The 25,648-nt window shown below is 44.7% G+C and overlaps 1 protein-coding gene across 8 annotated transcripts in view; it reads right to left on the reverse strand.

The window, feature by feature from the left end:
• Window positions 1-25,169, reverse strand: part of Tsen2 (tRNA splicing endonuclease subunit 2) — a 31,426-nt gene extending 6,257 nt beyond the window's left edge. Inside the window, exons 1-9 of one of the 8 annotated variants that reach the window (XR_013431312.1) lie at window positions 25,015-25,146; window positions 21,615-21,691; window positions 18,006-18,208; window positions 16,431-16,512; window positions 12,515-12,551; window positions 9,279-9,783; window positions 8,647-8,724; window positions 5,645-5,695; window positions 3,703-3,841 (exon numbers count right to left, since the gene is read on the reverse strand). Coding sequence is in view for 7 of the 8 variants with exons in the window: in XM_078033454.1 (XP_077889580.1) it covers window positions 3,703-3,841; window positions 5,645-5,695; window positions 8,647-8,724; window positions 9,279-9,783; window positions 12,515-12,551; window positions 16,431-16,512; window positions 18,006-18,191 (1,078 nt within the window). In the remaining variant the exon portion in view is untranslated. Of the gene's footprint in view, window positions 1-3,702; window positions 3,842-5,644; window positions 5,696-8,646; window positions 8,725-9,278; window positions 9,784-12,514; window positions 12,552-15,851; window positions 15,934-16,430; window positions 16,513-18,005; window positions 18,209-21,614; window positions 24,021-25,014 lie in introns of those variants that run through there. The other 7 variants (XM_078033454.1, XM_078033453.1, XM_005333791.5 and 4 more) reach the window with 7 other exon arrangements.
• Between the last annotated feature and the right edge of the window lie 479 nt (window positions 25,170-25,648).

Genomic DNA, 25,648 nt, shown 5'->3' on the forward strand with positions numbered 1-25,648 from the left:
GTCTCACTAAGTTTCCCAGGCTGACCTCAAACTTGTGATCTTCCAGCTCAGCCTCCTTAGTAGCAGGAAGAAACAGGTGTGTGCAGTCATACCCAGTAGCCATTTATTTTTATTCTTTTAAATCAATCCTTCCTCCTTCCTTCCTCCCTCACTCCCTCCCTCCTTTCTTCCTTTCCTCCCTTCTGCTGGACATTGAACACAGGGATACTTACCCACTGAGTCACAGCCCCAGCCCTTTTTTTCATTTTTAAATTAAACAAGTTCAATGGGGCTTGGAGGTGCACGCCCATAATTCCAGCAACTCGGGAGGCTGAGGTAGGAGGATCACAAGTTTGAGGCTAGCCTCAGCAACTTAGTGAGGCTCTCAGCAACTTAGCAAGAAGAGATTCCAAAGACAGAGGCTCGCTCACCAAGGCCTGGCTTCAGGACCCCTTACATTTTTATGTCTCAACATAAAAAATAAAAAGGGCTGTAGATGTGGCTCCCTGGGTTCAATTCCCAATACCCAAAACAAAACAAAATAAGGAAAATTCTATGTATCATCTACAGACTCGATTGCTGAAAATAAAATTTGCAGGGGAAGGGGCTTTGGTGAGTGCCCTGTAAGCATACATCATCAGCTATCTTTCTTGTAAGAATTTTATAAAGAAGATGTTGCTATGCACCTTATAAGATGAGCAAATAGGAGCTTCCAGTGACTAAGGAACTTGTCTGAAGTCATAAGGTTAAAGAAGTAGAGCCGGCTGTGAACCTGAGAGCTGTCTCCAGTCACCCCACGCCACCTCTTTACGTTGACTGGAAAATTTGACTCCAGTTTCCCCCACGTAATGAGCAAGCTGGAGGAGGGCTGCCAAAGGCGCACACCAATCGGCTCTGCTTACGGAGTGTGAAGAGGACAGGGCAGGAAGCCAAGGAAGAAAAACAGAACCCGCACTTGGCTTATTTAAACAGGACGGTGGCCAGCGTAGTTATCTCGGGACTGGTGAACTCCTCACGAGCTCCTCTCCAGCCTTCTTGTGGTTGCCCTGGGTTGGACATCTGTACTGAAATCCAGGGGTGGAGAAACAAAAGAAGCCATTCATCCCAGAGATGGGCAGGCCCCACCCTTCATTTTGGATTGATGATCCCCTCTGAGAACCCAGGAAAGATAAGAGAATGTGACCTGCAAAACCACTCCAGTCTACAAACACTATTCTGAAAAGAATTTTGGAGGGCATTCAGGTCCCCCTGAAAACTATTCTCAGATTCCAGGTTAAGCACATTTTAAGAATTTTGAGGAATAAACTGAGTTTCTTTGGGAATTTAAAAAGGCTTAAAGGCTTGGTGGCACATGCCTGTAATCCCAGCTGTGTGAGGCTGAGGCAGGAGGATCGCACGTTGGAGGTCAGCCTCAGCAATTTAGTGAGACCCTAAACAACTTAGTGAGAATATGTCTCAAAATAAAAAATATAAAAAGGGCTAGGGGTTTTTGGTTCAGTGATTGAGTGCCCCTGGGCTCCATGCCCAGTATGGAAAATAAATAAATAAAAGGCTCAAAACCACATGGGCCCTGACTAAGTAGAAGGCTTCTAAAACACCTCAAAACTCGGATCAGAACCTCACCAATGGTTCTGAAAAGATCAAGGAAGAGCCCTCATTTGGCAGATGTGGAAAATGGGTTTCAGTGACTTAAAAGAATGATTCTGATGCTGGAAGGGATTCCAAGGACAGAGGCTTGCTCACCAAGGCCTGGCTTCAGGACCCTTTATATTTGAGGACTGTCAAGGCCCCTCTCCTGTGCTCCAGAACCACCCGTCTCTGCCGCCTCTGCTCATTAAGCTGAGCATCGTGAGCACAAAAATCTGAAGTGCTCTAAAATCTGAAAATCTGTTGTTGTTTTTAGTGGGCAGATGCTTCACCACTGAACCACACGCCCTGCCTGCCAAATCCTGTGACTTCTAGAGGGCTGATAAGATACCACAAGCAGAAAAATTCCATACCATGCAGCCTTGCTGCATGCATAAAATTATTTTAAAAATACTGTATAAAACAACAATCAGGAGTTGTATGCAAGGTGTGTATGGACCGCATGTGAATTCCGTGTTTTGACTTGGGTCCCACCCTGGAGATCTCTCCTTATCTATATACAAATATTCTAAAACCTAAAATGGGAAACGCTTCTGTTACCCAGCATTTCAGATACGAGATTCTCCAATAAGATCTGCACTGAACTTGTTTGGTGAGCTCTAAACATGAAGCGGCCCCCTGGAAGAGCAGCCATCTCAAACTCTTCTCACACGGGAAGCTGCCACATCCACTCCTTCAGTGGGCCCAGCTTCCCTAGCGAGTCTGCTTCTACTTTGACCCTGCTTTTGACTTTGTTGGTCATGAACAAGGCGGCAGAGACAGGGTTCCATTAAGTCAGCTCATTAGATTCAACTCACTCCTCTGTTCAAAATCTTCCCAATCAAAAACATCCACATTGGGCTGGGACTGGGCTCAGTGGTAGAGCGCTTGCCTAGCATGTGTGAAGCACTGGGTTCGATTCTTAGCACCACATATAAGCAATTAAATAACTAAAAAAATGCCCATTAATAACTAATAAAAATATTAAACAACAACAACAAAAACATCCATGTCTTTGGCAGTCCCACCTGATCTGGTCCAGCTTGACCCTCACACTCTGCCTCCTGTCACCCCTGGGGATTGCAACATTCTCCACATCCCTCTCCTGCTGTTCCTGAAACCTGCCCAGCATGTTCCTGCCTCAGGGCCTGCTGTCCACTTTGCCTGGCATGTTCTTTTGAGATTCTCCTGTGAGCTGCTCCCTCACTCTGTGCCCACTTCTTCAGGGAGTCCTTTCCTGACCCTCCTGAGCAATGCCCTTCGCTCCCTGAGCCTTTGCTCTGCCTTGTTTTTCTTACGGTACATAGCGCCTGAAGTTGTGTTCGTATTTGTATGCTTGTTTGTCTCTCCCCAGCCCCACTGAGCGCCAGGAAGGCACATCTATTGTCCAACTGCGTTCCGGGCCCCTAAAATAATAGCTGGCGCACTGCAGACCTTCTGGAAGGTTGACTGACTTTAGGAAGCTCCAGGCAGGCAGTGCTGTGAGGCAGTGTCTAAGAGACTGTGCTCTAGAACCCAAAGCCCAGCCCTTGAGGTTGTGGTCCTGGAAACAACGATGGACAAATGATCCAATCTCTCAAAACCGCAGCCTGTCACAAACATGAGGGAAAGGGCACATGCAGCCTGTAGCCCAGCACTGACTGCTGGGAGGACTAAGTGAGATGACAAATGTCAAACAGCACAATGCCTGACGCAGAGTCAGCGCTCAATACACACCGGCGATGGCTCTTACGGAAATAATAAGATTATTGTTACCTGGCAAATGAGGCAACCGAGGCCCCAAGGATACAGGACTGACCTAAACCACATGTGACGTGAGGTCATGGGAATCAGTGCTGCAGACCCCTAAGATCACAGAGTGAAAGGGGGGGAGAACCTGAAGTGGGGCTGCAGGTTTCTGCTTCTGCTCCCAGGCTGCCTCCCTTCCTGCCTGGACTTCCCCTCTCCCCAGTCCAGCACCCAATATTCTTATCTAAACCAGAAGGACAATACTGTCTCAGACAGGATCAGCAACAGCAGGTAACCCATCTGATTTTCTCAGATGAATCTCATGCAAATGCCATTCTGGCACCTGCCACGCACACCAAGAATACTCACAGAAATCTGTCCCGTACTTGAGCCCCACTTTGGGCACCCAGCCCTTGCTTCGGAAGTAGTGGTAGGCCATGTAGGTGGTCCTGAAGGTGGGCTGAATGGAAGTGAAAACTTGCCAGAGTTTCAGTATCGTCAAGGGTTCCTAAAGTCATTTAAAAAGAAAAGGGCCAGGTTCAATCCCCAACGTCACACACAAAAAGAAAAGGCGTTATTGGGAACACGTATTCACTCACCAATCAACAAACGTGGAGCTAAGGTACAAACCGAAATCAGTGTGGTACCCCTACCAGAGGGAGGCCCCCCGGAAGGCCTAGACTAGAGGGCACAGCTGCCCGGCACATCTGGCTCGTCCTAATAGAGAGCGTAAAATACACACCGAATTCCTACTCAGTATGAGAACCAAAAATGAATGAAAACTAGCTCCATAATTTTGGATGTATTGGGTTATGTAAACTATGGAATATGTTATTAAAATTAGTTTCACCTGCTTAAAAAATAATTTCTTTTAATGTGGCTACCAGAAAAATCTAAGAATGATACACATGGCTCCCATCTGAGACGTGCATGATGTTCCTCTTGGTCAGCAGGGCTCTATAGGACTCAGAAATGGCAACATCTGGGGCCTGGGGTGCAGCATGTGCCTGGCCTGCAGGAAGCCCTGGGCTCTATCAGTAGCAGAAATTAAAGGGACGGTGGAGAAAGTGAAGAAAGAAAAGGTGATATCTGAAAATGAGAAGTAGCCAAGGAGAGGCGATGGTGGTGGGAGTCTGGGATGGACATTCTAGGTAGAGGAACTCAGAGTCACAGCACACTGTGAAGTGTCAGCTGTTTCCTATGGTGATTGCAGGGTGGCCAGGGGGGAAAGCCCACGGCTGCTGCTGCTACCCAGCTAGCAATTTGCTCAGGAAAACATCCCAAGTTCAAAGTTCAAGGTTCCACTTCTATCAAAGTATGTTATTTTTACCCATTGATAAATTCGAACCCTTGTCAGTTAGGGGTGTCTGTATTTTCAACAGGTATCATATTTACGTCGTTTGAAAATCAGAAAGTATAAAAAGCATCCAGTGTAAAGCCTGCCTCTCCTCCTGTCCCTGGTCCCCTGGTTCCTCTGCCTGGAGGCAAGCAACGGTTCTACCCTTTGCTGCTTCTGCTGCTGCTTCTTGTTTTTTTTTTTTTGTTTTGTTTTTAAGTATTTTTAGTTGTAGTTGGACGCAATAACTTTATTTTATTTTTTTATTTTTATGTGGTGCTGAGGATTGAACCCAGGGCCTTGCACGCGCTAGGCGAGCACTCTACCACTGAGCCACAACCCCAGCCCCTAGCCTCTGCTTCTTAAGGGGGCAGGGCACTGTATAAAGTCACAGGCTCTTGTGTTACGTGAACATAGGTTCAAATATTCTACCTATCTATTTTGGGGATCAACCCAGGGTCAAGCACGCGCTCTACCCTTCAGCTACCCCTCAGACCCTTTTAATCTAATTTTTTTTCAGTATTGTTCTGACACATTTCCTGATCATCATATATTACACTTCATCTCTAGGAATGAAATTCAGTCTACAAGGGTTCAATCTGGCTTTTGCCTCAACAGACACATTCAGAACCCGGAGCGAAACCTTGGAGAAGAATATCTAATTCCTGTTTTATTCACTAAGAACAGACACGTTTGTTTGGTTTTGCTTTGTTTGTGGTGCTGGGGATTGAACTCAGGCCACTTTGAGAATTAGCAGAACCTGTTTTTTTGTTTGTTTTTTAAATTTTTTTTGGTAGTTGTAGATGGAGACAATAATTTTGTTTTGTTTATTTATTTCTATGTGGTGCTAAGGATCGAACCTCATGCATGCTAGGCAAGCGCTCTACCACTGAGCCCCAGCCCCAGCCCCAGCCCACAATCTGCTTTTAACACTGAGGAAATATAAATGATTTGTGTCTGAACAAAACACCTTACCTTCTCATAGTAAATACTGAGACATCCCAGGGCATAGACCAGGAAGAAAGCCTGAAAGCAAAACAAGGAGAAAATGCTCATTAGAAATAGGTCCTTGGGCTGGGGATGTGGCTCAAGCGGTAGCGCGCTCGCCTGGCATGCGTGCGGCCCGGGTTCGATCCTCAGCACCACATACCAACAAAGATGTTGTGTCCGCCGAGAACTAAAAAATAAATGTTAAATATTAAAAATAAATATTAAAAAAAAAAAAAAAAATAGGTCCACATTCTTAGGAGTGGGAGCACTGTAGTTCAAGGGTGAGCATTTGCCTAGCAGGCTCAGCGACCTGGGTTCCAAACTTCCTTGGCATCACAAAAAAAAAAAAAAAAAAAAAAAAAAAGCAAGCCACATTTTTGAGAAGCTATTGTATTGGCTGAGATTTTTTCCACCATGAATACAACTTATCTAATCTATTTTGATACATCACATATAAACGGAGTATAGCTTCTCATTCGTTTGGTTGTACGTGATATAGTTAAGCAGGTCATGTGATCACACGTGCACACTGAGTAATAATGTCCGATTCACTCTACTATCATTCCTACCTCCTCTCCCTCCACTCCCCTCTGTTTAGTCCAAAATACCACAAATGAATACAAATTAATGCTTTTTTTTTTTTTTTTTTTTTGGTGGGGTATTGGGGATAGAAACCAGGGTCTTGTGCGTACAAGGCAAGTGGTCTTATCACTGAGATACATCTCCAGCCCTCAAATTAATGTTCTTTTTCTCCTTTAACTTATTATTTTTTAAAATTTTTATTTAATTTCCTGGGGACGGAACCCAGGGCCTTCAGTATGTTATGCAAGCTCTCTACCACTGAGTGACAGTCCCCATACCCCAAAGCGATGTTTTTAAATCAGCAAAATTATCATATATTTTTATCATAAATGACTCACTAAAATTTCAAGAACTGAGAAAAAAAATCTTAACACGAATGTTACAAACTGGTTTAGATCAGTAAAAAATAAAATTATATATATTTTCCTTAAAAAATTGAACTGACAAAGATATCAGTAACTAATAAAAACAGAAACCTTTGCTAATTGGATTGCCTCCTGTAAAAGGAAATAACCATATTAAGCTGAGAAAAATTTAGAAAAAAATTGTGAAATGTACAGGGCATTGCAAATTTTGCTTATGTTACAAAATATAGAGTAGACTTTGCTTATAAAATACTGGAGTACACTGAGTGTGCCTAGCTTGCTAGCATGTTTGGGGCCTGCATTCAATCCCCAATACTGAAAAATAGACAAGAAAAAGTCAAACAAAATACTGCCATGCGCAGTGGCACCTGCCTGCAATTCCAGCTACTCAGGAGGTTAATGAAGTACTCCAAGTTCAAGGCCAGCCTCAGAAAATTAGTGAGCTCTGTCTCAAAATAAAAATATAAAAGGGCTAGAGATGTAGCTCAGTGGTAGGGTGCTGTTGGGTTCTATCCCTAGTACCACACACACAAAAAAGGAAAAATGAAAAAAAAAATTTAGGTAGGCACACTGGCACATGCCTGTCATCCCTTTGATTTGGGAGGCTGAGTCAGAAGGATGGAAAGTTCCAGGTCAGCCTCAGTAATTTATGGAGGACCTCAGTAACTTAGCAAGACCCTGTTCAAAATAAAAAAGGCTGGGGATATAGCTCAGTGACTGTGCCCCTGGGTTCAAACCCTTGTACCAAAACCAAAATAAGTTTCTCAGCTCTCCTGACTGTCAAGCGTCTCCACTGAGTTATGTGACATTCCATGTTCTACTGTATGAAAGACGCTGGAGAACCAGCATTCAGAGAGTTGGCCTGGTTGAATAAAATCACTCTTAAGAGACTGATGTGCAGCAAGTAGTGGCTAAATGGTGGCTCATAGGAAACTGGGTTACTTTTTTTTTCTTTTCTTTTCTTTTTTGATGCTAGGGCTGGAACCCAGGGCCTTGCACAGGCTAAGCACATTCTCTATCACTATGCTCTGTCCCCAGCCCTGATTTTTCTTTTTATACATGAAAGCATGTAAAGAAGATATGGAAGACTGAATTCATAACCAACAGCAGGAATGCCTGGTGGGCTGAATGCTATTTTTGCAGGACTGGGGACTGACCCCAGGGCCTCATGCTAGGCAAACACTTTGCCACTGAGCTGTATCCCAGTTGTGTGTTATATATTTTAAATGAATGAACTTTTTTTTGGTACCAGGAATTGAACCCAGGGCACTTTTTTTTTTTTTTTAATTTTATTTTTTAGTTTTAGGTTGGCACAATGTCTTGTCTTTATATTCATGTGGTGCTGAGGATTGAACCCAATGCCTCATGCACGCTAGGCAAATTCTACCACTGAGCCACAACCCCAGCTCCGAACCCAGGGCACTTAACCACTCACTGAGCCACACCTCCATCCCTTTTTTAATATTTTATTTTGAGACAGGGTTTCCTTAAGTTGCTGAGGCTGGCTCTAAACTTGTGATCCTCCTGCTTCAGCCTCCTGAGCTGCTAGGATTACAGGCGTGCACCACTGTACCTGCTGTACCTGGCAAAATGGATGAACTTGATAGTATATAAATTACATTTCATTAAGCTGTATTTTTAACAAAGCTGGTGAAAATTAGTGACGTAATATTCAGCCAATTTGAAATCTTGATGAGAAAAGAAATGCTTAATAAACCCCTTAAATGCTGCATGCAATGATACAAAAATATCCCCTAAAACACACATCTTTTTTTTCTTTTTTGCAAGGCTGAGGATTGAACCAGAGCCTCTTGCATGCCTGGCAAGCCCTCTACCACTGAGCTACACCCCTGGCCCCCACACACATCTTAGAACCAATGAAATAAAGGCTGAGGAATGAAGTTGGCAGGCCAACTTCGGAAGCTGCCAATGCCCATGTCAACACTGGAATCTTCAGTTACTGCATGACATTTAGAACTGTGTTTGAGGTAGGTTCCTGCCTACAGTGCACGGTGCTGAACACACACGATGAAAACCTACCTCTTCTAGGCTGAGCTGCAAATACTCGAAGATCCTATATGGGTTTCTTCTGCACGTTAATTTCTGTCTTTGCACCACCTGATGAGAAAGTAATACCATCAAACACACACGGAACACACGGTAGCACCACATAGAAGACACAACATTTTGCAAGGAACATTTTTCTGATGACTTTCAAGATGCACATGCTATTGGGTAAATACCAGATTTTTTTTTTTAATACAACTTATGGAGAGAATGCAGCTTTGATTTTCCCCATTGTTTTAAATTTCCTTTTACTCATGAAATGTATTTTTTCCTGCAGATCATTTTGTGGAATTGTTGTGTTTTATTTTGTTCACTTATATGTGTCTGATTTTTTTTTTTTGGGGGGGGTACTATTAGTACTAGAAACTGTACTGGGGGTGGGGGCCCAACTGCTGAGCTGCATCCCAGCCCTCTATTTAAATCACCTATTTATTTATTTACTCACTTATTTACGCAGTGCTAGGATTAACTGCTACTTTGATACGGGGTTTCATGGGGTTGTCCAGGCTGCCCTCTAACATGCCATTCTCCCACTTCAGCCTCCCAAGTCGCTGATTACAGGTGAGCACCACTGTACCTGGTGGGCTCTGCTCTCCTTAACTTACTTCCTCTTTGGGGGCGTCGTCCCCCTCGCTCACAGCACACACCTCTTCTTCCACGACGAGCACATACTCATGGTCAGGCCCTCTCTCTCCAGCATGGATAAGACCCGTTTGCTGACTGCCAGCCTCAGGCTGAAGGCCACGCAGGGGGATGAGGACATCTCGGGGCAGAGGTGTGGTGTCCTCTTCCACCCGTGCATCGAGGCCCTTGGTGGGGAGTGGGTCATGCACAGAGTCCGCCTGCAGGCCGCCGTTTGAGTGCCTGCTGGGCTCGTCTGACTGTCCAATGTCTTCATTCATCTCAGAAAGGTTCTCGGTGCCCACTGTGCTTCCCAGGGTGGAAGCTATCTCAGGGTCAAGTGCGTCATGCACCTGAACCCCTTTGTTCCTTCTGACACAAGGATGTTCAAGCGGTTTTGTGTACTCCTTGAGGATCTCGTGCACAGTTCTCGGGTCCTGCCCCTGTCTGTGCATGAGACTCGCAGCCCATTCGACACGACGCTGGTACCTGCCAGGGGAAATATTGTCAGTAACTCTTGAATTTTAAAACTGAAGACAACAAAACATATAAAAAAAGACTGGAAGAGTTGGGCACAGTTTCTCACGCCAGTAATCCTGGAAGCTTGGGAGGCTGAGGCAGGAGGATCACAAGTTCAAGTCCAGCCTCAGCAATTTAGCAAGGCCCTAAGTAATTTAGTGAGACCCTGTCCCAAAATAAAAAATAGAAAGGGCAGGAGATGTGGATCAATGGTAAAATGCCTCTGTTCAAGTCCCAGTTTAAAAAAAAAAAAAAAAAGATGGGAAGATGGGAAGGTGGTCTACTAAGTGCTAAGACATTTGAAGCAATTTCACTGAATGTTGGATTACAGTTAGAGGTGCTCTTTATACCTTTCTGCATTTTCTACATGCTCTGCAATAAGCATGTACACTTTCTTGTTTTTATTAATAAAGCTTCATTTCATTTGCTTGATTTGAAAAAAAAATCAGCCCCCATTTTGCAAAGTATGAAAATGTGTGCAATTTAAAACTAAAAGACACAAGTAAATAAACAGAGACAATGGCCACTTTTTATCAGGATTTGCTTTGTTATCATTTTCAATTTGGGCTACTGCAGTGTTTTCTGATAGATATTCCATTCACCCTACAACTAGGCCCTTTGTTGAGTACTGGAAAGCAAAATGAGAATTTCAATATTTAAAAAAAATTTTTTTTAGTTGTCAATGGGCATTTATTTATTTTTATGTGGTGCTGAGAATCGAACCCAGGGCCTCACACATGCTAGGCAAGTGCTCTACCACTGAGCCACAGCCACAGCCCATCCATTAATATTTTTCCACAGGACCAAACAGCTTCTTCACCATATTGGAAATTATTTGGCTTATCTAGCTATGTGCAAATATTCTAAAAGAAATGGTCCATTCCCTCTAATAATTTTCATGGTATATTTTAATGACAAAATGCACATAGTTTCTAACACTCCCATCTGAACACTTCCCATATTATTTAAAAAAAAAAAAAATCACAGGTGAAAACACAAGCCCTGCCTTCAGAAGGAAGAGCCCGTGCCAAACCACACTGTGGGCTGCGTTCCTGCGCATAAGAGCCACTGTGTTGAAATCTGAGGACCAACAGAAGGCTAACGAAACTGGTGACATCCAGCACTTTCTGTCTCTGCCTTTAGCATCAGTCTGTAAAGACCCTAGGACATGGCCAGGCACAGGGGTGCACGCCTGTCATCCCAGTGGCTCAGGAGGCTGAGGCAGGAGGATGCGAGTTCAAGGCCAGCCTCAGCAATGATGAGGTGCTAAGTAACTTAGAGAGACCCTGTGTCTAAATAAAATACAGAATAGGGCTGGGGAGGGGCTGGGGATGTGGCTCAAGCGGTAGCGCGCTCGCCTAGCATGCCTGCGGCCCGGGTTCGATCCTCAGCAGCACCACATACCAACAAAGATGTTGTGTCCGCCGAGAACTAAGAAAAAAATAAATAAAAAATGTTAAAAAATCTCTCTCTCTCTTCTCTCTCTCTCTCTCTCTCTGTCCCCCCCTCTCTCTCACTCTCTCTAAAAAAAAAAAAAAAAAAAAAAAAAAAAAAAAAAAAAAAGAATAGGGCTGGGGATATGGCTCAGTGGTTGAGTGCCCCTGAGTTCAATCCCTGTACCAACAAAAAAGAACCCAGGACATCACTGGCCGGGAGAGGACAGGTGAAATTTTACTCCCCACCTTCCCTTATCTGCGTACAGTCGGCTGAGTATGTCACGGTCTGAGAAACGCTACAGCTCCCACCCTTAACTGGGAGACTGTACCTAAGAGACCCATGGCTGCTCACCAGGGATCATCAGAGTCCTCACGCTGTCCACACCCGTGTTTATCCTGTGGGCAGATGCGCACGCATCTCTACACACCAGGAACCAAGTTCTAAAGACTGAGAGCCGGCAAGGACAGACACACACCCGCCCCACGATGCAGTAGGAAGCAGTGACGCTGGCATTACCCACGTTCTGTGTGTCACCGTGACTTGGCCACTTACTTGCAACTGTGTGACAAAACAAATCACCTTTGTGCTTTCATTTTCATAAACCCATAAAACGGGGACCCTGGTACTACTATCTACAGGGACTTTCATAGGGATTGTTTCCTATATTTGGTGGGAAAAGAAAGGAGCTGTCCATAAGATAGCTGGTGTCCTGTCACCTGTGACCTGGCCACTTGTGCAGAGTTAAAAGCACTTTCACGGGAGAGATCTAAGAAAGATCCTAGCTCTTCCTACCAACGACAGCACCGGCCCTGCAGGCTTCCTGGGTCTGTGAGTATCTATTATTATTTGAACACAAATTTTTCTGTCAACATATATTTTTGTGAAGAAGAGACATACCCCCTCCCCCAGTGCTGAACTTGAGCCCAGGGTCCTGTGCACGCCAGGCAGGCCATGAACTAAGCTCCCACCACAGGACCCAGAGGTTCACAACTTACCCGCCCTTTCTGGGAGAGCCATGGAATCAAACCCAGGGCCTCACACGTATAAGGCAAGTGCTCCACCCTGAACACTACAGCCCTCATCAAATTCCTTAACTCACAATATACAAAAGACCACTGAAATAAAAGTCCAGCGCTGGGGCTGGGCGCAGTGGCATATGCCCATAATCTCAGCAACTCAGGAGGCTGAGGCAGGAGGATCACAAGTCAGAGGCCAGCTACGGCATCCAGCTTAGATCATAATTGTAATGCGGGTCATAACTTACTTCTTTGATGAGATTACAGGCAAGTCTGTCTTCATACCTGTAACAACAAAGCGGTTCTATTAGTTTCAGACAAATTTTCCTTAAGAGAAAAAAAAAAAACAAACCACACTACAGATCTAAGAAAGAAAGTCCCACGTCCACGAGGTTAACTGTCCTGTGAGCCACACCAACGGGCAATACGTGCCATCATTCCCTGCACCACGTGTCTGGCAGGCTCTGCTCGCCAACCAGGCCGCTCCCACTGGGCTCTGATTGACCTCAGAATGCTCTGCTCAGCGCTCTGCCATCCCTCCGACCGCTCACTCCGGCGTCCAGACAGGAGCCTGCAGGCCGGGAGAAGGGGCTCTGCCCTTCTGTGTGCCTGTAGCACTCCACGGCGGGGGGTCTGGAGTGTAGGCTTGGAAGTTCTGGACCCCGGCTCTTGCTCCGACCATCAGGAGTGGCGCATCTTTCTTTCTAAGTGCTCACTGGGGTTTTGTTCTGTTCTGTTCTGTTCCTAACTCATTCTGCAAATCAGGAGACTAGGGAGCAGCAGGGTTGCTGTTGACAGCTGATGAATTTCGGGTAGTTTATTAAGCAGCATCATCATGACAAGAGAAAACTGGCAGAGTGGACCCCATTAGGATTGCAGGAATTAATGTACTTAAAATACCTAAAATAGTTACTTAAAGTTATTTAAAATACTTTCTCTCTGGGTGGTTACACAACCAACAGTGATATACTAATTCAGTTGTTTCACCTTTATTAAAAAAAAAAAAAAAAGGTTGTTTTTTACAACTTAACTTTGTTTCCAGGCAGTGGGTGTAAGTCTGTAATCCCAGCTGCTCAGGAGGCTGAGGCAGGAGGTCTGCAAATTTGAGGCCAGCCTCAGCAACTTAGAGAGACCATGTCTTAAAATAAAAAGCACCAGGGATGTCGCTCAGTAGTAAAGAGTTCTTGGGTTCAACCCCCATCCCAAAAAACAAACTAAACTAAACTTTGTTTTGCAATCATGTAATACATTTACAAGATTTCCAAGTCCAATCTATAAGGTCTCACGTCTCTTCATCCTGTTTCATCTCTTTCCATAAGCATTTAAAAAAATTATGGTTTATCCTTTCATATTAATTTTTAAATTGATTTTTTTTTTTTTTTTAGAGAGAGAGAGAGAGAATTTTTAATATTGATTTTTTAGTTCTCGGCGGACACAACATCTTTGTTGGTATGTGGTGCTGAGGATCGAACCCGGGCCGCACTCATGCCAGGCGAACGCGCTACCGCTTGAGCCAAATCCCCAGCCCCTTTAAATTGATTTTTAAAATCAAATATGTAAAACATAAAAATTGTCGCAGGCTAAGGATATGGCTCAAGTGGTAGCATGCTCACCTGGCATGAGCGGGGCACTGGGTTCCATCTTCAGCACCACATAAAAATAAAATAAAGATGTTGTGTCCACCGAAAACTAAAAATAAATATTAAAAAAAAAAGTTCTCTCAAAAAAAAGAAAATTGTGCTAGGGATTGAACTCTGGGGCACTTGACCACTGAGTCATGTCCCCAGCCAAATTCTGTATTTTACTTAGAGACAGGGTCTCACTGAGTTGTTTAGGGTCTCGCTTTTACTGAGGCTGGCTTTGAACTCTTGATCCTCCTGCCTCAGCCTCCCGAGCCTCTGGGATGACAGATGTGCACCACTGCGCTCAGCAAAATTGTGCATATTAATGGGGACAATGTGATGTTTTCACACGCGTCTACATTGTGAAATGTTTAAATTGGATTAAACGTCTCCTCAATCCTTTCATATTTAAAAAGCATAATATAAACCTTCCTGTTTGGATGAACGACAGCACACTGCACATTCCCTTACCTGGCTCTCTTCATTTAATAACGCACCCTAGAGGCCCCTCCTGTCGTGTCTCTAGAGTACTCAGTACATGAACATGCTGGAGTTGAGGCCACTCGCCTTTTGGATGGACATTTGGGCTGCTCCCTTTCTTTGGATATTAGAGACAGTGCTGCCAGATAGTCCTGTGCTATTTCTTTTCAACTTTTGCTAGTATCTCTTTAAAATAGATTCCTGAAGTGGGATTGCTAGGTTAAAAATAGCAACAAAGTCCTAACTCAAAAGCTAAAACGACAAAACTACTAGGAGACAGAAAAGCCAAACCATACTGTGTGTATGCACAAATATGGAACAAGGAACCCTACCACTAGGTACGATTATAATACACCAATTAAAAAAAAAAAAAAAAGAACAAGAAAATCTGCCAAAGTTGACTATTAAAAATTAAACATAAAATGAACATATGATCCCGTAATTCTACTCCTGGGAATATATGCAAAGGAGTGAAAACCGAGCGTCAAACAGATACTGTAGACCAATGGCCACAACAGAATTATTTGCAACAGCCTAAACTTAGAAACAATTTGTTTGTTAATAGATAAATAAATTAAAAAAAAAAAAGAAAGTGGTTCGTCCATACAGTGGAATATTATTTGGTATTATTTGGTCACGAAAAGGAATAGAGTTCTGATATCTGCTAGGGAGGGATGAACCTTGGAAACATTACGAAGCCAGGCACAAAGGAACAAATACTGTAGGATTCCATTTATATTTTATAAAAGTTCCCTAGAACTGAAGGGAAAGAGAAATGAAAGAAAAGAAAAAAGTCGATGTGTATACAGTTTTGTGAGACACTGTTAAATTCCTCTAAGAGCTATAGCATTCGCACTCTGACCAGCAATACAGCCAAGCCCGGGTTCCTCAGGGCTTCAGCAATGGAGCATGTGGCCAGACTTTTGGAAGTTTGCCTGATTGCTGAAATGGTATCTCAGTGCATTTTTTATTTCTCCACTTTTTTCTTTTTTTAATATTATTATTTTTTTTATACCTTTATTTTATTTAAGTGGTGCTGAGGATGGACAGTGCCTTGCACAACTGAGCTACAACCGCAACCCCTTCTCCATCTTCTTATTAAATTTTTTTTTTCCCTAAAAATCTGGATGCAGTGGTGCACACTTATAATCTGAGCAACTTGGGAGTTTGAGGATGGCAAGTTGGAGGCCAGCTTGGGCAACTTAGTGTGAACCTGTCTCAAAATAAAATAAAAATTACAAGGGCTGGGGGTGTAGCTCCGTGCTAGAGCAATTGCCCTGGTTCCCTGGAGGTGGGGGTGAGGAGTTTAGAAATTCCTTTCTAATTATGTTTGAACATGTTGGTGTTGGTTTCTGTACCCCCACCTCCCATTGGGGATTGAACCCAGGGGTGGTCTACCACTGAGCTACACTACACCTCCATCCCTTTTAAAATTTTTATTTGTTTGTTTTAAAACAGGTCTTGATAAGTTGCCCAGACTGACCTTGAACTTCCAATCCTCCTGTTTCAGCTTTCAGAGTCACTGGGATCACAGGCATGCACCAGTGCAACTACCATGAGTGTTCCTTAGAAAAATACACAAAGAAGAACAAGCTAGTGAGACCTCTGCATATTAGTATGTCTTAATAAATATGTCAATGTCATGTTTCTTGTTATAAGTTCTATTTTTGAAAATAGAACCCCCTTTTTTTTTGGCGGGGGGGGGGGGGGGGGTGGGTACCAGGGATTGAACCCAGGGGCACTCAGCCACTGAGCCACATCCCAGCCCTATTTTGTATTTATTTAGAGATAGGGTCTCACTGAGTTGCTTAGGGCCTTGCTTTTTGCTGAGGCTGGTTTTGAACTTGCGATCCTCCTGAGCCATGGGGATTACAGGTGTGCGCCACCACACCCAGCAAGAACACTTTTCTTTTGATAAGAATTATCTTAGTTGCTCTTCTGGGCAGTAAAGTTGTCAGTGTGCCCTGTCACTCTCCTCTAGAACTTTACTCACCTGAGATGTGTGATCACAAATGAAAGAAAATGCTAATTTGCCAAAGAACTGAATGATATATGAGCTTACCTTTCCACTTAGCAACCAGCTTAGGATCTGAAATTGTGAAGTTCGGTCGGCTTCTGGAAAGAATGCCTTTCCCAAAGTAGCCCTTTTGAAAAGAGAGAAAACAAAGTTCATGTTCAGTTATCCACTTTTTGTAGCTGGGGAGGAATATCAGCATTCGGGCTAACAAGAGGTTCACCCCACTTTTCGCAGCTCTGTTTCCCCTCTGACAATGTCACGGTGACTCGTGTTGACTTCAGGGTTTTATGTCTCTAATCTTTTGAAGAATAAAGGTTAAGTTTCAGTGCTCCTCATTTACCTCATTACTAATGATTTCAATCTGGAAACGACAGATTGAGGGTGGACAGAGACGTCTTCTCCTTTTGGTCATAAACACATAGAGGGTTGAAATAATAAAGGGGACACCCTTTACCTTCCACTGTAGATAGCATAACTAACTAGAATACAGACTGAGCAGGGCCCTTAGGAAGCCACTTGCAAATGAAGGCTTCTCTGCGGAGCTGTGGGGAGACAGGACCTAAGTGGGGCCTTTGCATCTCACCAACGAGAAGGCCACCCACTTTTGTATAACATCTCCAGAGAAGGCACACGAACAGAGACAGGAAGCTCATCAGTGGTGGTCCTGGCTGGGAGTGGGAGCAGGGATTATGTGTGATGGCACAAAGAACTTTCTATGGCGATGGGAACATTTTAAAACCGGACCGTGGGCCGGGGATGCAGCTCAGCAGTAGAGATTGTGCAGAGCATACACGATGCCCTGGGTTTGGGAAAAAAGCACCTAAAAAATTAAAATAGGGGCTGGGATTGTGGCTCAGCGGTAGAGCGCTCGCCTAGCATGAGCAGGGCCCTGGGTTCGATCCTCAGCACCACGTAAAAATAAATGAATGCAATAAAGGTATTGTGTCCAACTACAACTAAAAAAAAATAATAATAAATTAAAAAAAAATTAAAATAGGATTGTGATGATGGCTATACCACTTTATGAATTTATAATCCCCGGATTAGACATTAACAATGGGTGGGGGCCCTAAGCCACACAGCAGTCAAGCTGGTTGTAAAAATGCCACTGGTGATGAACAGGCTACGGAAAATACGAGAACACAACAAAACACAAAACAGAGAGAGAGAAGGCCAACCACCAGCCAGCCCTCACACAAACCCATTACTGCTAGACAACAGTAAAAACTAGAACTTGACCTCATCTAAGAACTTGCAGGGCCAGGAGAGAAGCAGAGGAGCCGGGGCACACTCTGAAGCCACCTGTCTGTCTGGGATCAGTGCCACTCTGTGGCTACGTCTGGGACTGCGATGGCGAGTGGGGGCTTCCTGTTTTGCTTGTCACATTCCCACACATCCTCGGTCTTCTGTTTGTCTGTACAGTGAACGAGCTCTGACAGATGAGAACGGCCAGCCGACTGACCCCCTGTGTGAGGCAGGTCTGCGTCTGCCATCTCATCACCCCCTGGGTGCACGGACCACACTGCGAGGGAGGAAGCCACACTCTGATGGTTAGTTGGAGGGGACGGGAGGGAAGGGACGGCCTGCTCAGGGGCAGGCACCCGCTGAGGTCGCACTTACCTTCCCGTACAGCTGCTTAATGTCCTCGGGACTCCTCACAATCACGTTGTTGTTGATTATTTCTGCACGGAAGATTCTGAATTTCTTAGGATCTTGGTCCTGACCAAGAGGGACTGGCAGTGGAGACTCGTAATTCTCATACACCCTCCTTTTCCTCTTTGGGGCGTGGAATACTGCTTCCGCCATTCTTCAGGGCAACTGTTCTTTAAAGAGCAGATGAGGAGGACAGTCCATCAGTACTGACACTGATCACAAGCACAGAGCCAAAAACTTTGTAGTCTGTGCTAAAACCAGCATTTATGGGCTGGGGTTGGGGCTCAGTAATAGAGCGCTTGCCTTGCACTCATGAGGAACCGGGTCGATCCCCAGCACCATATAAAAAAAAACCTAAATAAACAAAATAAAGGTATTGTGTCCATCTGCAACTAAAAATATATTTAAAAAAGCCCAGTATCTATAAAGTGATTAATTAAGAGGCATGGAATAATAAAGAACATGGTATAAGATGGGTGCAATGGTGCACACCTATAATCGTAGCAGCTTGGGAGGCTGAGGCAGGAGGATCGAAAGTTCAAAGCCAGCCTCAGCAACCTACTGAGGCACTAAGAAACTCAGTGAGACTCTGTCTCTAAATAAAATACCAAACAGGGCTGGAGATGGGGCCCAGTGGTTGAGTGTCCCTGAGTTCAAATCCCTGGTACCCCTCTTCACCCAACAAAAGAACACGGTACAGCTGGGCACATCCTGGCCACTTGGGAGGCTGAGGCAGGAGGATTGTAAGTTCATGGCCAGCCTGGGCAACTCAGTGAGACTCTGTCTCAAAATAAAAAAGTCCAGGGATATAGCTCAGTGGTGGAAGGCCCTGGGTTTGGTTCTCAATACTGCAAAACCAAACAAAAAAAACAAGGGGCCAGGATTGTGGCTCAGCGGTAGAGTGCTTACCTAGCATGTGCGAGGCCCTGGATTTGATCCTCAGCATCACATAAAAAAATAAAATAAAGATATTGTGTCCAACTACAGCTAAAAAGTAAATATTGGGCTGGGGATGTGGCTCAAGCGGTAGCACGCTCGCCTGGCATGCGTGCGGCCCGGGTTCGATCCTCAGCACCACATACCAACAAAGATGTTGTGTCCGCCGAGAACTAAAAAATAAATATTAAAAATTCTCTCTTTCTCTCTCTCTCTCTCTCCTCTCTCACTCTCTCTTTAAAAAAATAAAATAAAATAAAATAAAAAGTAAATATTTAAAAAAATAATCAGGGCTGGGGATGTGGCTCAAGTGGTAGCGTGCTCGCCTAGTATGTGTGAGGCACTGGGTTCGATTCTCAGCACCACATTAAAATAAAGATAGTGTCCACCTAAAACTAAAAAAAAAAAAAAAAAAAAAAAAAAAAAAAGAAAATAAAAATCACAGTCACCAGGAACATTTTAATCCTTAGAACTCCAAGAAATCATCAGTTTTCTGTCTATCTACAGTGAACCACACTGAGGCTTAGTGACATGCTCAAAGTCACTATGCTAGGTCTCCTGGGAGCAGGCACAACAGGGTTTTTGCCTGTAAGGATTACCGCCATTGTTTCACTCAGCACCTTCCTGGGGCTCCTAATATTCAGAGGTGCTGAGGCTACCAAGATAAAACCAAGGGAGACCTTGTCCTCAACAAATTAAACCTAGTGAGCACCTTATTTTCCCAAAGAGGACCTTAAAATCTAGTTTAGACATTGGGCCAATCAGCTCCCAGTTTAAAGTAAGTCAGAGAGGGCAACGTGGGGGTGGGGTGGGGTGCCATCCTATGAGTTGAGCGCCTTGTACACTCCAGAGGCATTTATCTCAGGAGAGCCCAAGTGCATGCAAAAGTTAACCACTGGCTCAAGGAGCAGCGGATGGCCTGGCACCAGGTGAGAGACAGGAACCTGCTGTTCCCTCAGCATCGGGTCTGGACTGCATTTAAACTGAGAGCTCAGGCAAGGCGGATGAATGAATGAGTGAGTCATACACATATTTAACCTGCCAGACTCCAAGCCCCTCTCAAGGGACAAAAACGAACAGCTCACCTAGGTGCCCATATCCCACACCAGCACCTATCAGGCAATGGACGAGGGCCCGGGACATCCAGGATGTGGCCACAGCTGGGGGGAAGAGGGGGTGAGCAGCTTCGAGGTTTTCACGACCTCTAAGACATTAAAAGCCTTGTCCAATGCGTGGGGATGCCTTTGTGTTAGTGCTCAAGGAAGAAATTGTGGAATGAAATGCAGACACAGAAAAACACAGTACGAAGAAGAGGTAGAAGAATTGATAATTCGATTACAAAGAAACTAGGAAGTGACAACCCTCCTAGAATTGCCAATCTGTTCTAGCAGCAACATGTTAGAATGATTTTTCTTTTCTTTTCCTTTTCCTGGGACCCTCCATCCCTAGTACTGGAGACTGAATGCAGGGTCTCACACATGCTAGGCAAACTCCCTAACAGTGAGCTGTATCCCCAGCCCTTTTTATTTTGAGACAGGGTCTCGCTAAGTGGCTGAGGCTGGCCTTGAATGTGTGATCCTCCTGCCTCAGCCTCCTGAGTAGCTGGGATCACAGGCATGAGCCACCATGCCTGGTTTAGAATAATTTAATTACTAGTTAAGATCCCTCAATGGGATACATGCTGAGCATCACTGTATGTACTGATGCACATACCTATTGCTGTGTAGTGTTTATGACAAAACCATGCCTACTGTATACTGATGGGCAAGGGCATTGTGACTAAACTTTCACTTTACTTGATGACTTAGGCCACCACCGAGGCCAACTATCTAGTACTCAACTGAAGAAAAAAAAAACAAAACATTTTATTCCAAAACTGAAAATAAACAACGCTGTGTTAGCGTTTCTGAAGCAGGATGTTGGTCCCCAGTAAGGGAACTCTTAGGGACTTCCAGGAACAATCTGGACTTATCAGATTGTCAGGTTTATCGCTGAACCTCTGTTCAGTTCTTGCCTTGTTTGGGGTTTTTTTTTTTTTTTTGGATTGCTGTCATCGGCTTAAAAAATCAAGACTGAATTATGAAACTGATTTACCGGATCAAAATCTGACAGTGGAAATCTGGGATTCGGATAATTCTAAGGTACCACCAAGTTTGGGGATGGCCGCTCTCTGAAAACTCCTTCATATTTAAATCAGTCAAATTTTGTGTACTTCAGCTATGTCAAAGCAATGTAGCTGAGTCCTAAGATCAATGATCTGCAGTTAGGAATATTGGTTACTGATAACTGGATTTCTCTGGAGTATAATTGCATTCTTGGTAATATCTTAAATATTCTCCACTTCTTGATAAAAATTAATTACTTCCTAATAAAGCCCTTGTTTATTAGTCAGAGATCTTCAGAAAACAGAATGAACAAGATACATACAGCTAGACTCTATATTCACTAGTTCTAAATCCATGGATGCATCATCCCTGAGATGCAGGAATAAAAGTGACTATATGGTAAAGTCTCCCTGCAGACTCTTGTCATTATTTCCCCAACAGTAAGTTTAACTACCATTCATATAGAATTTACATTGTATGATAAGTGCTCTCTAGATGGTTTAAGTATATAGAAGGTTGTGCTGAGGTTACATACAAACACGACACCACTTCATAGAAGGGACTTGAGCATCCTCAGATTTCGGTATCCATTGGGGTCCTGGCACCAATTCCCTGTGGAAGCCAAGGGAAAACTTCACTAACCCAAGACAAGGGTCCCCGGAAAAAACAGTTAACCTCATAATCCAGTTTCAGGGTGAATTGTGCCTATGTACTGTGTGCAGTGGTGCATGCCTGTAATTCCAGCAGCTTGGGAGACTAAGGCAGGAGGATCACAAGTTCAAGACCAGCCTCAGCAATTTAGCAGGATCCTAAGCAACTTAATGAGACTGTCTCAAAAAATAAAAAGAGGTGGGAATGTGGCTCAGGAGGGTTCAATCTCTAGCACCAAAAAAACAAAGAACAAAAAAAAGTCCTGCCTATGTGACAATAATATGTGCATCACAACTCTGGCTCAAATCATGAGTCTTTCATACATGCAAGCTGTCATTGTTGTTCTATGGCCTTGCACAACCCAGATTCTTCATCTTCAAATTGAACAGGACTGCAGATCTGTGAGGCAAGTCCTCAAAATGTCAAATATAGTCAAGCATAGGGGGCACATCCCTGTAATCCCAGCTACTTTGGAGGCTGAGGCTGGAAGACTATAAGTTCAAGGTCAGTCTGGGCAACTTAGAACCTGTCTCAAGATAAGGGATTGGGGTTGTGGCTTGGTGGAGCGCTCGCCTGGCACATGTGAGGCACTGGGTTTAATCCTTAGCACCACATAAAAATAAAACAAAGGTATTGTGTCCATTTACAACTAAATAATAATAATAATAAAAGATAAATAAAAAGATCTGGGGATGCAGTTCAGTGATAAAGCACCTCTGGATTCAACCCCTAGTACCACTACCAACAAGAAGTCAAACAGAGAGCCAGCGATTCCACTCCTATGTGCAGATTCAGGACTGACAACATATGTTCATGGCAAAATTCGTAAACAAAAGTTCACAGCCGTATTATTCATCATAGCCAAAAAATGGAAGCCATCCAAGTGTCCATTAACAGATAACTGGCTGACAAAATGTGCTCTATCCATATCATAGAGTATTATTTGGCCATAAAAAAGGAAAAAGTCCTGGTACATTCTACAACATGAATCAGCCTTGAAAGTGTTATGCCGAGGGAAAGGGTTTGTGGCTCAGAGGTAGAGCACTCGCCCAGCATGCCTGAGGCACTGGGTTCAATTCCCAGCACCTCCTAAAAAAAATAAAGATATTGTGTCCACCTATAACTAAAAAATACATATTAAAAAAAAAAAGAAGCCAGGTACAGAAGATCACATGAGACTATAAATATGAACTATCCAGAAAAGGCAAATCCCTGGAGATGAATTAGTGGTTGCCAGGGACTGGGGAAAGGGGAATGAAGAGCCATGCTAATAATATGGGATTTATCTTTTGGGGGGGGGTGATGAAAATGTTCTAAAATTAGGCTACAGTGTAATAGCTGCCCAATGCTTAATATATATAGTCAAGCAAAGGGGGCACATATATTAAGACCATTGTGTGTGTGTATGTATATATATATATATATATTTCAATTATTTATTTATTATTATTATTTTTTGTGATGCTGAGGATCAGACCTGTACCATGCACACGCACGTGACCTGTGAGAACTGCGATCCTCATTTCAAGTCACAGACAAGGAAAGGGAGGCTCAAAGAGGACAGGTCATTTATACCCAAAGCCCCCACTGCTCAGGGACATAAGAGGGAAGGCAGGGAGGGAGGGCATGGTAACTAGACTGGGCTAAAGAGGAAGCCTGTCTGAAGCACGGGAAAATGAATAGGTAAGACGGGGGTCAATAGCTAGGGAGTTTGCAAGCAAAAGTTGTGTTTGTTGTTGCTGATGTTCTGGTGCTGGGGATGGAAGCCAGGGCCTTGCACATGCTAGGCAAGTGCTCTACCACTGAGCTACCTCTCCAGCCCTTTATGAGACAGGGTTTCACTTAAGTTGGCCTGACTAGTCAGAAGCTGAGATTACAGGAGTGGGCCGCCACCACCACTGGCTCAAGTACTATTCTTATTCCCAATGTACAGATGAGAAAAGTGGAGGTGGGGGCTGAGTGCTCCTATAAAGGACTGTTACTTTTCATTTCCCAAACCCCAGCATGCCTGGGTTAAGTATATTTATTTTCTATCAAAAGTAAGCGCCTGTTCTTTACTCTTTCCTTGTGCCAACAACTTGACACCTTTTACAGGCTGAGTAAAAGCCTATCCAAGAACAAATGACAGGGGAGGAAATGGTTCCACTTAATTTTTTCCAACCCCCTAGGACCAGGTGCCAAACATGCCTCCCACCCAGCAAAGCTCTCTGTCTCCTGATTTAAAAACACCCAGCTCCAATTGCAATACCTCCTGGGCTCAGGGAAACAAGGATGAAAGGGATAAGGCAAACAAATCCTGCCTCTGGGGAGCTTTCAAGTTACAACATATAAGACACATAAACAAAGGACCAACCTTTGAAGGGTGCTGTCAGAATTAAATGGGTAATTTAGTGCAGAAGGAACCTTACAAGTCCCACCACTTAGGATGTGCTCACCAGATGGTGGATGCAACTGCAATACACAATTGCGCATAAGCCACACTCTGGGCAGCACCCCTTTTTGTCTTCACTTGTCCCTTTGATGGTTTCCTTGCCTTCGGGTCCCCCTCGCCCCAACCCCACTAGAGGCTGAGGCTCCTCAGGGGCACAGGCACTGATGGACACCCCAAGCCCCTAGTGCAAGACAAGGCCCAGTGTCCCCACGAAGAACCTGAAGACGATCAGAGACTCCCACCCAGAAGACCCTTATTATAATGAAGCAGAACCCCCCACCATATTTAAAACACACAAGTTCCTCTTTTCTACCAAAAAAAAAAAAAAAAAAATCAACGTGGGATGGGACTTCCTATTTCTTGGGAGACCTAAGTTACTCTGTCTTGCAAAAACGAAATGTGGCCGCGGACTCGATGATGATGATGTCACTTCTGCTTTTGTAAAACCTCAGACTAATCTTTAAAAAAAAAAAAAAGATAAAAAGCACTTTCTGTGAATTCAAGAAGGAAAAAAAATAACCTCTTACTTGACTCCTATAAAAATGCAAAGCTCCAAACCCCTCCCCCCTGGAACTTGCAGCCAATAAACCTTCCCGAAAATTCCCGGGGTGTGCAGGCTCCTGGATCCCGCGTGACACCGAGCGCTACAGGTGGGCGGAGGGGCCTCGCGCTCCAAGCCCGGCCGACCCGGGAAATCGGCCTCTGGGCCCCGGGAAAGTCTCTGGGCCCTTTCCGCCCTCGCCCTGGAGGGCTTCCGTAGGAACCCTGTCTCTTTGGGATGCGGAATTGGCCCACCAGACTGGGCCGCCGCGCCCCACGCGTCGCGAAGCCGCCGGCTCCTCCGGAACCTTACCTTCCTCAGCGCCACGCGCTTCCCGTTACCTGGGAACGCCGGCCGCGGAGGGCGGGCCGACGCCGCTGCCGTCAAGCAGCGCGGCCGCAAAACGAGCCGAGTGCGCAGCCGCAGAACTGCGGCACGCCCCGCCCATCCCGCCGCGGTCTTAGCGGAGTGCGCCTGCGCACGGCCAGAAGGCTGGGCTGCCAGCGGAGGCTGCGGGTCCTGGGCTTCCTTCTCTCTTTCGTCTGCGTTGTATGGACGGCCTCTTTGCTCAGATGCTGTTCTCCTTGATTCCTCTCAGCGATCCTGCAAGAGTCATTTTGCACCCGAGATACGAAGCTATCTGTGCAATGTCATAAACTTCATTAGAGGGCTTGTGGCCCTTCGGAACCAGCTCTGGGTGCAACACGCGGGTCGTAGAGCGCATGTGCATAGCTACAGCAAGGGGAGGGGGGTGCTCTGTCTACTGGACAGGGGACCAAAGCCAGGGTGCTGTGGTTGTTGTGTGCATCTTAACCAGGACCTCAGCCCCAGAGGCCAGCCTAGTTAGAATCTCCGTCTTTGCCCTCATTGACTGTGATCTTGACCGAGTGACTTGACTTTGTGACCCTCAGTTTTCTCCACTGAAAGTTGGGTGGTCAGGAGTATG

Source organism: Ictidomys tridecemlineatus, chromosome 16, assembly GCF_052094955.1.
Source record: "Ictidomys tridecemlineatus isolate mIctTri1 chromosome 16, mIctTri1.hap1, whole genome shotgun sequence".
Taxonomy (NCBI): domain Eukaryota; kingdom Metazoa; phylum Chordata; class Mammalia; order Rodentia; family Sciuridae; genus Ictidomys; species Ictidomys tridecemlineatus.